Source organism: Chanos chanos, chromosome 7 (assembly GCF_902362185.1).
Source record: "Chanos chanos chromosome 7, fChaCha1.1, whole genome shotgun sequence".
NCBI lineage: Eukaryota > Metazoa > Chordata > Actinopteri > Gonorynchiformes > Chanidae > Chanos > Chanos chanos.
In genome coordinates, this window is record NC_044501.1 from 9,822,791 (window position 1) to 9,833,828 (window position 11,038).

Below are 11,038 nucleotides of genomic sequence, written 5' to 3' on the forward strand. Positions count from 1 at the left end.
CTGTGGGGTGGCCGCCTTGTGTCCCAGAGTGCCATCATGTCCATATTACCTTCTAGCTCTCCCTTTTAACTATGCTGTACTAGTTAGTCTTGCTGGAGTCCCTGCCTGCACTCGGCACACGATGTATATTTACCTTTACCATTATGTGGAAATGAACATCTGACAATGTGTGTGTCTCTCTCTCTCTCTCTCTCTCTCTCTCTCCCTCTCCCTCTCCCTCTCTCTCTCTCTCTCTCTCTCTCTCTGTCTCTCTCTCTCTCTCTTTCTCTCTTTCTCTCTCTGTCGAGCCACACATGCTACTCCTGAGACACCAGTGATCCTGACTCCTCCTGCCCTGTGGACTGATCCATCCTGGTGTTATCATCTTCCATCCCCCGTCAGCCTCCTGTCTACATCGCCATCCCCTTTGTTCATGCCCCAATTTACTTTCAATTGTAACTGCCCACGTGGTCGGCACCTATTGCACGCCTGTCTGGCCAAGGAGGGGTCTCCTCTCTCTGTGGTCCTCCTCAAGATTTCTCACATTTTCCCATTTCCCTCTTGGGTTTTTGGGGAGTTTTTTCTTGCCCGCCATGAGGATTAAGTCAGGGGGTGCCGTCATATTTTGATTTGACTGTTTTGGCCTGTAAAGCCCTTTGAGACTGTAAACAGTGATATTGGGCTCTAAATAAACTTGAACTTGAACTTGAACTTGAATGTATTCATAATCACATGATTTTCTATAAAGTAATAAATTGAGTTTTCAAAAATGTATTCATTGATAAGATCTTGGATCTTGTATTTGAACACCTCAGTTTTGTTTAATCAAAATTGTTATGGAACAAATTGAACCAGAGAACTGTCCATTCGTTTATCTGAAGGAGTGCATTCTGGGGCATGCACATTCACTTTTATACAGAACTGCATGAGAAATGACAAAGTCATTGATCATTAAAATTATGATTATTTTCTTTGACTAACATTCACAAGTTAAACCCCTGAGTATGAACCCTTCACCAAGAAAAAAGAAAAAATGTAGATGGAATATAGTCCTCTGCTGTCACCTACTGGAGAAAATTAAAAGTAGAATAACACAAAGTCTACATGATGAAGATAAGAACGCATCACAAATATGCACACTGGTGTTTTATAGTGCTCGTTAATGAGGTTTCATTTAGCTAAAGATAAAGGTAATCAAAGCATAATCATCCCACTCAACATGGATGAAATCATGTTATGCAGCCAAAAAAACCCCACCAGAAATCCCATAACCCAAAAGATTAATTCACAGGGTTTTTTTTTCCACAAGAAGTGTCTTGTGATTCCCACAGAATCAGACTCCTATCAGTTCCTGAAATTAGTGTGTTGTCATTTTCCATGCCTAAATGTTAAAGGCTACAAAAATATTACATCCCCATTCATTCTCCTCACTTGCCCCATTCTGACTGTCATTCTCTTCACACTTTCTCTGATCTTTCTTATTTCCTCCTCTTTTCCTTCATTCTTCTGATTTGCTCTGCTCTGACTGTTCATTTTTTCCTTTGCCGTTCTTTCTAAATTTTCCATCCTCTTTCTTATTTCCTCTTTTTCTATCATCTTCGCCTGTGCCCTCTGGTACATCTCGTTAGTGTAATACTGTCCTCCATTCTTCTCCATCATACCCTCTATCTTTTTCAGCAGCTCTGTGACCTGACCCTGGTCCTCTGTCTCTTCAGTGTTGAGGATGTGGTATCTGCCACCATAGCTGGATATGAGACTCTGGAGTTCTCCATCCATCCTCAGTAAACGTTCCACTAAATCTGGCCACAACACACCGTGTGTAAAAAGAAATATTGTGAATTTCAAGATTTCGTCACCAAAGTTTTCTTTTAGTTCATTGATGAAATCCCTTGTGGCGTAGCTCATCATTTGATTTTTGTCGATTACCAGCAGAAATGCATGGGGTCCAGGAGGAGCCATGGAGAGGCTCTTTTCCATCTCTGCCTTCTGTTCAGTAAATGAAAACAGCACAATGTCTGGTGTGTCAATCACAGTGATGGTTTTTCCTTGCACTCTGCCATCTTGTTTCCTGCATTTGTTTAATCCTGATATTTCATCAAATGCGTCTCTACCAAGAATGATGTTCCCTGTTGAACTCTTCCCTGATTCAAATGTCCCCATTAACACAATCCTAATGTTGGAGACTGAAAAGAAAAAGATCAATAACATTTCATGTGTGCATATATACAGAGTCTCTGTGTGTGTGTGTATGTATGTATGTATGTATGTATATGTGTGTGTGTGTGTGTGTGTGTGTGTGTATGCATGTATATGTGCACACACACTCACACACACAGAGATCTAGGGAAAGCTGGTCCTTTGGAGACATGAATGTATATGTTAATTAATGTATATGACATTAACTTGTCAAATTCATGTGTATTTGAGCAGCCCTACATTTTGAAATGAGCTATTTTAAAAAGCATTTTCATTTTCAAGAACTTTGTTACAAAAATCCTTCGAATACGAAATTTCGAATACGAAATTTTTGCAGCATTTGACTAACACTCATACCTGAATCAACTGTATCATTCCACGGTGGTAGCCCTTTTTTCTGTCGTTTCCTTCTTTCTTTTCTTCTAATCTTTCTCTGTTCCTTCTTCGATCTCTCTGCCCCTGCTTGTGTCTCCTCTTGTTTTCTTTTCTCCTCTTGTTGATTCGGTTTCAAGACACTCTTATTTTCCTGTTCTCCAATCTCTCTCCGAGCCTCCTGGTGCATCTTATAACTGGAACATTGTCCCCCATTCATCTCCGTCATCTCCTCTGTCTTCTCCAGTAGCTTTATGATTAGTTATTGACTCTCTTCAGTCTGCAAAAATTGGGTGTTGTTTTTCTTTGTCATTTTTTCTCTGCCAGTCAAAAATATATTGGTGTATTTTACTTCTGTTTAGTTCATAGCAAACGACACAGTAGCTGGAAGTGGAATACAGTACCTGGAACATTTCAGTTGTTTCACATAAATGGTACATGACACTGAACATTTCTGGTTTCATTTTTGTTTTAGACAACCTAAACAGGTGCCTTTATCTCTATACTCATGACTGCATTTCACAAGCATGATTCACACATCCCTACATAGTTTCTGTTTCAATACTAAATAGCTGAAATAACTTTATTCAAACAAAGATTTAAAAATGTTTGTCTTTGTAAGCTTCGTTGTTTTGTATGTATCCTCAAAACTCAGGAAATTTTAAACGAGGTTGTAAGAGTTCTCGTTCAAAACCTCTTACAACACTTTCATGGCTTTAGATCATTACCTTAAACTACACTGGATGACTTATTTCCACAAATGACTCAAGTATCACAAGTGTTTGAAATTCAAGCGAGAACTGAACAAGATAGATTTTAAAAACATGATCATTCATTTTTCATTTTTTTCAAATAATACTGTTCTAATCATTTCAGTGATTACATAATAATACTGAAGTTCTTTGAACAGACTATATTTTTATACTCACTTGACCGGTGTTCAGTCAGTTTGGACGCCAGTCTCCCTGTATTAGTATGTTTGCCCTCTGCTCTCGTCTGCCGCTGTTGTTATCTTTCTCCTGTGCTTCAAATCATTGAAAGAATTCTGACAGCAAATGAGAAACTGGAAGTGTCTTTGAGTGTGTCCAGTGACACACCTTCTGACCATCTTCTAAAACTATAAAAAAAAAAAGCTGCAGAAAACCTCTGAGAATCAACAGGAAGTAAACACTCAACAGTCAAGAGAAAGAGCCACTTGATTGTATCGGGCCGTTGAGAAGTGGAGAACTGAACTGTTGGATGGGAAACACACACTGCATCTGGATCATCAAGAACTGAGAGCGTCGCTCCTCAGCAAAGGTACTGATCATGCAGAAATGTACGCTGCTCAGTGGTCCATATTATGGTTTCGTTATGGCATTATTTGTCCTGTCGTCCTGTAACTGAAGACCCAGACCAGAACACCACTGTGTGAGTTTGAAAGTGCTCCACCCACCCACATCTTTCTGCTTTATGCTCTGCACACAACTCACCCAGCAGTGGCAAAACTTCAAGGTGATGAATCCAGTGCTGGTACCCACTCTTTCAAAGGCCCATTTTTTTTCAAGAGACACACTTAGTTGTGCAACAGACACTTAGAAATGCCCAGGAAAGACAGGATCGACCAGTCAAAAAATATATAGACGTGTGGAAAAAACCCCACTAAAATGCATTTTGTGGCTTTCATTTTGTCATCTCCAGGACATTTAAGTTTGTTATCTTCTGTCTGTTATCTCAGTCCTGTACAGGCGACTGTTGGAAGAATGTACGGAATGCAGACTAGAGACCGAAACAAGAAGAGACGATAAATGAAACAGCCGCGTTACATTATTGAACAATGTGCCCTCATTAAAATCAGCGACAAATACACATAACCGAGTATCTTTGTTCACCTTTTAGAACATTATGAATTCTTTATGTTTAGAGTTATTTATGGTAACAATGTAACACACTGAACCAAGTGAGAATTTATCAGTAAATACCATTTGGTTGTTGGTAAAATTTTTTATTGTTACTGTTAATGTAACTGTTATGATTCTATACTTTGATTGATTAGGCAATGCATTCATCATTCGGATACCAATGATTCCTCCCTTGTGCAGAAGTTAACTATTCATAGAATACCAGTGTTAATCTGGCAGTGCTCTCTATATAATGCTTGTGCCATTAATTACCACACCACCATGGTTGGGTAGTTTGGTGCATGTATTGGTGAGTCAATTATTGCTCATTTAATGTCAGATAGTGTAGAAAATATGAGTGATAGCCAGAATACAACAAACAGCGAAAATGACACTACCTTTGACACTACCAGACACTTTACATGTGACACTTGTGTACAGAGTCTTGGGAGACCAGATCACTAAGAAGAAATGCTCTTCCTAACTCTTCAAGAACTGATCGTCTTGTAAAGTGTCCATGATTAGGCTGATCACCAGAAGCAGTTCAGCACCCTCAATTTGATCAAGCATTTTTATTCAGTTTTTATGGGGATGTTCGAGAGTGTGTTTTCTATCGTCAGCTTTGTGCCATCTTTAAGCCAGCGCTTTAAGCCAGCGTGGTGCCACCTTAAGCCAGTCCCTCGGAGGATATTTCATCCACCAAGCCGATGGACTTGCATTGCACTGAGTTTTGGTCTGCAGAGGATTCAGTAAATAAGTCAGTTGATGTACAAGTGGTAACAGACCACTTCACAGGGATGGCTCAAGTGATCCAATTTAGAGACAACTTGGGTCAAGTGGAAAGAGCTTTGAGGGACAAGTATTTCTGGGTGTTTGGCTTTCCTGAGTGGATTTATACTGACTTGGGAGCGGGCTTTGATTGTCACTTAATCAGTGAGCTGCTCAGTATTTCCAGAGTGAAAAGTGACACATGATCACCCCCATGCCATCCTATGAGAAGTGGTAGTGCAGAACGTTTCAGTAGGACCTTAGACAACATGGTCCATGTCCTGGTCCCTTAAGGGAAAAGTTGACTGACTCTGACACTTACAGATAGTAACATTTCTGTAAAACTGTGTCACACACGTCCACTGGTTATGCTCCCTTTAACTTAATATATAGTAGAGTGCCCTGCCTCTTTGTGGACATGCTGTTCCGTTCTGTTCTCAGTGATCCAGTTGTGACCAGCTATGATAAGTATTTTGGGTCTCTCATTAAAAACCTGAGGGAAACTATGGTGATGGCTTAGCTGCAAACAGTCAAGATACCAGAACACCCATAAGGTCTTGTTTTGGTCATGTAATCAGACCACGCAGCCAAAGAATACAGACAATGTCAAGACAAGATGTTTTTCAAGATGCAAAGTTAAACACACTGGCTTGTTGTGGGTCAGTGTTTCGGGCTTTCAGTGCTAAATGGGATGCCGAGTTCTTCTGTATAATGATGCTGAGTTTCTTTTTGTTTTGGTTTTTTTTTTGGTTTTTCTAAAGGGTCTCCTTATTTTTTTTACAGTGTCATGGGTTTTGTGAGGTGTTGATTGTACCTTAAAGCCAGTAGTTTGTAAGTTTGTATAGGCAATTGCAGATTGTTGGTGTTCCTGTTTTCAGGTACCCATGATAGTCTGCTTTGTTTGTTTCCTGCTTAAGTAGGGAAAATTCAGTGGGGGTGGATGTAGCAGAGTTGAATACTCTGTTATTTGGGGAATTTTATCCTACTTAAGCATCCCTGTTCAGTAATGGTTGTTTTAGAGCCCCACGTGGTTCACTGTACACGTACAGATCTTTGCTTTTTGAACTTTCTTGAAAAAAGTTCGTCTTGACTTGCATCCTTAAGTGCAGTTTATTCGGCAGGAATCCTGTAATAAGAGGATGCTTTTGATGGATGTAAATATTTTCTTTCTTTCTTTTTTTGGTGACACGTTATGCAATGTAGCTTGAAAAGTTTGTTGCATTCATTATGTGAACATTCAAATATTCAGTGTTCTCGAGTCATGTCATGTGATGCCAGTTATTTCTCATTCTTTCTTGCCCACGGCTCTGAACTTTCTATGTTTCCTCTCCTTTGCAGATCTTGACAAAAGAACCAACTGAGTTTAATAAATGAGTTAATCCCGATGATCTCAGCCCAACCAGACAGTTCTGTTGGATACATCTGGCCTTATCTTAATGCTTGACTGATTTAAAACTGCAAATTTTATATTTCAGAGAATGTTCAAATCAAGCATTACTCTAAGCTCTACCGTCATTTATAAACCCTACGCAGTGTAGTTATTCATTAAATCATGTGTGCAGTTCAGCTTTCATTAGCATTTAACTGTCTGAAATTCCGAAAGTTACCGTCAGTACAAGTCTAATGTCAAATGAAGGAACCTTATTATGCTTAATAACTGTATTTCATTTTATTTTTGACACATCCCCTGCACATCAATAGATTGTTCAATAGACTTTTGGTTAAATAACAACAATAATAACAAAAAACCTGCACTACAACCTCTAGTTTAATTCAGTCAAAAAAGTCAAAAAAGAACCAGCAGACATGCCTACCCTAAAACAATGCGATTTCCTTGAACATTATTTTCAAACCCCAATATGAATTAATCGCATGATTTTCTATAAAGTAATAAATTGAGTTTTTAAAAATGTATTCACTGATAAGATCTTGGGTCTTATATTTGGACACCTCAATTTTGTTTCATCAAAACTGGTAAGGCACAAATTGAACAACTGTCTATACGTTTATCTGAAGGATAACTTAATGATCATTAAAATTATGACTTCTATGACTAACATTAACAGTTAAACCCCTGAGCATAAACCCTTCACCAAAAAAAAAAAAAAATGTAGATGGAATGTAGTCCTCTGCTGTCACCTACTGGAGAAAATTAAAAGTAGAATAACACAGTCTATATGATGAAGATAAGAACGCATCACAAATATGCACACTGGTTTTTTACAGTGTTCGTGAATGAGGTTTCATTTAGCTAAAGATAAAGGTAAATAAAAACATAATCATCACACTCAACATGGATGAAATCATGTTATGCAGCCAAAAAAAAAAAAACCCACCAAAAAACTCATAACCCAAAACATTAATTCACAGATTCCCACAGAATCAGACTCCTATCAGTTTCTGAAATCAGTGTGTTGTCATTTTCCATGCCTAAATGTTAAAAGCTACAAAATATTACATCCCCATTCACTCTCCACATCTCCCTCATTCTGACTGTTCAGTTCTTCAACTGTCGTTCTCTTTACGCTTCCTCTGATCTTTCTTATTTCCTCCTCTTTTCCTTCATCCTTCTGATTTGCTCTGCTCTGACTGTTTGTTCTTTCCTTTGTCATTCTTTCTAAATTTTTCATCTTCTTTCTTATTTTCTCTTTTTCTATCATCTTCGCCTGTGCCCTCTGATACATCTCGTTAGTGTAATACTGTCCTCCATTCTTCTCCTTCATACCCTCTATCTTTTTCAGCAGCTCTGTGACCTCACCCTGGTCCTCTGTCTCTTCAGTGTTGAGGATGTGGTATCTGCCACCACAGCTGGATATGAGACTCCGGAGTTCTCCATCCATCCTCAGTAAAAATTCTGCTAAATCTGGCCGCAACACACCGTGTGTAAAAAGAAATATTGTGAATTCCAAGATTTCGTCACCAAAGTTCTCTTTTAGTTCATTGATGAAGTCCCTAGTGGCGTAGCTCATCATTTGATTTTTGTCGATTACCAGCAGAAATGCATGGGGTCCAGGAGGAGCCATGGAGAGGCTCTTTTCCATCTCTGCCTTCTGTTCAGTAAATGAAAACGGGACAATGTCTGGTGTGTCAACCACAGTGATGGTTTTTCCTTGCACTCTGCCATCTTGTCTCCTGCATTCGTTTGGTCCTGATACTTCATCAAATGCGTCTCTACCAAGAATGATGTTCCCTGTTGAACTCTTCCCTGATTCAAATGTCCCCATTAACACAATCCTAATGTTGGAGACTGAAAAGAAAAAGATCAATAACATTTCATGCGTGCATATATACAGAGTTTCTGTGTGTGTGTGTGTGTGTGTGTGTGTGTGTGTGTGTGTGTGTGTGTGTGTACATATGTGTGTGTGTGTGTGTGTGTGTATATATATATATATATATATATATATACGTGTGTGTGTGTGTGTGTGTGTGTATACATGTATGTATGTATATGTGCACACACACTCACACACACAGAGAGATCTAGGGAAAGCTGGTCCTTTGGAGACATCTTTTGTTAATGAATGTATATGTTAATTAATGTATATGACATTAAGTTGTCAATTCATGAGTATTTGAGCAGCCCTACATTTTGAAAGGAGCTATTTGAAAAGTATTTTCATTTTCAAAACCTTTGTTACAAAAATCCTTTTTTAAACATAAGAAGCAAATACGAAATTTTTGCAGCATTTGACTGTAACACTCATACCTGAATCAACTGTATCATTCCACAGCCCTTTTTTCTGTCGTTTCCTTCTTTCTTTTCTTCTTCTCTTTCTCTGTTCCTTCTTCGATCTCTCTGCCCCTGCTTGTGTCCCGTCTTGTTTTCTTGTCTCCTCTTGTTGATTTGGTTTCACGACACTCTTATTTTCCTGCTCTCCGATTTCTCTCCGAGCCTCCTGGTGCATCTTAGAACTGGAACGTTTTCCTCCATTCATCTCCGTCATCTCCTCTATCTTCTCCAGTAGCTTTATGATTGGTTATTGACTCTCTTCAGTCTGCAAAAATTTGTTGGGTTTTTTTTGTCATTTTTTCTCTGCCAGTCAAAAATATATTGGTGTATTTTAAAGCTTTCCTATATATATATATATATATATATATATATATATATCTCAGAGACTCTGACTGTGCCTTATACACTCATACCTACTACCATCACTACCAGTGTCACTGCTTCGGTGAGAATGATCTGCCACTATATATATATGTGTGTGTGTGTGTGTGTGTGTGTGTACATACATACACTGTAGCCCATATATGTGCATGCGTCGTCTGTTTAGTCCATAGGAAACTACACAGTAACTGGAACTGGAATGTAGTACCAGGAACATTTCAATTGTTTCACATAACTGGTGCATGACACTGAACGTTTCTGGTTTCATTTCTGTTTTAGACAACCTAAACAGGTTCCTTTATCACTATATTCATGACTATATGTCACAAGCATGATTCACACATCCGTACATAGTTTCTGTTTCAATACTAAATAGCTGAAATAACTTTATTCAAACAAAGATTTAAAAATGTTTGTCTTTGTAAGCTTTGTTGTTATCTGTCTCCTGTACTTCAAATCATTAAAAGAATGCTGACAGCAAATGAGAAACTGAAAGTGTCTTTGAGTGTGTCCAGTGACACACCTTCTTGGGATCTTCTAAAGCCATAAAAAAAAAGAAAAAAGCTGCAGGAGAATCAACAGGAAGTGAACACTCAACAGTCAAGAGAAAGAGCCACTTGATTGTATTGGGCCGTTGAGAAGTAGAGAACTGAACTATTGGATGAGAAACACACACTGCACTCTGACACTTACAGATAGTAACATTTGTGTAAAACTGTGTAACACGGGTCCACTGGTTATGCTCCCTTTAACTTAAAATATAGTAGAGTACCCTGCCTCTTTGTGGACATGCTGTTCCCTTCTGTTCTCAGTGATCCAGTTGTGACCAGCTATGATAAGTATTTTGGGTCTCTCATTAAAAACCTGAGGGAAACTATGGTGATGGCTTAGCTGCAAACTGTCAAGGTCCCAGAACACCCATAAGGTCTTGTTTTGGTCATGTAATCAGACCAGGCAGCCAAATAATACAGACAATGTCAAGACAAGATGTTTTTCAAGATGCAAAGTTAAACACACTGGCTTGTTGTGGGTCAGTGTTTCAGGCTTTCTGTGCTAAATGGGATGCCAAGTTCGTCTGTATAATAATGCTGAGTTTCTTTTTGTTTTGTTTTTTTGGTTTTTCTAAAGGGTCTCCTTATTTTTATACAGTGTCATGGCTTTTGTGAGGTGTTGATTAAGTAGGGAAACTTCAGTGGGGGTGGATGTAGCAGAGTTGAATACTCTGTTATTTGGGGAATTTTACCATACTTAAGCATCCCTGTTCAGTAATGGTTGTTTTAGAGCCCCATGTGGTTCACTGTACATGTACAGGTCTTTGCTTTTTGAACTTTCATGAAAAAAGTTCATCTTGAGTTGCATCCTTAAGTGCAGTTTATTCGGCAGTAATTTTATCCTGTAATAAGAGAATGCTTTTGATGGATGTAAATATTTTCTTTCTTTCTTTTTTGTTGACACATTATGCAATGTAGCCTGAAAAGTTTGTTGCATTCATTATGTGAACATTCAAATATTCAGTGTTCTCAAGTCATGTCATGTGATGCCAGTTATTTCTCATTCTTTCTTGCCCATAGCTCTGAACTTTCTATGTTTCCTCTCCTTTCCTGGATACATCTGGCCTTATCTTAATGCTTGACTGATTTAAAACTGCAAATTTTATATTTCACAGAATGTTCAAATCAAACATTACTCTAAGCTCTACCGTCATTTATAAACCCTACGCAATGTAGTTATT

At 38.5% G+C, this 11,038-nt stretch overlaps 1 protein-coding gene across 1 annotated transcript; it reads right to left on the reverse strand.

The window, feature by feature from the left end:
* Positions 1-1,039: 1,039 nt before the first annotated feature.
* Positions 1,040-8,419, reverse strand: LOC115815971 (GTPase IMAP family member 6-like). The gene is made up of 3 exons (XM_030778942.1): positions 7,921-8,419; positions 1,598-1,778; positions 1,040-1,043 (listed from the first exon to the last, which is right to left on the reverse strand). The coding sequence occupies exons 1-3, from the start codon at positions 8,417-8,419 to the stop codon at positions 1,040-1,042; spliced, it is 684 nt and encodes a 227-aa protein (XP_030634802.1).
* Between the last annotated feature and the right edge of the window lie 2,619 nt (positions 8,420-11,038).

Coding starts and splice junctions, on each gene's coding strand:
- LOC115815971 (XM_030778942.1), bottom strand. CDS start 8,419: ATGGGGACATTTGAATCAGGGAAGAGTTCAACAGGGAACATCATTCTT. Junction 1,779..7,920: donor GCTGCTGAAAAAGATAGAGG/GTATGAAGGAGA, acceptor TGTTGTGGCCAG/ATTTAGTGGAACGTTTACTG.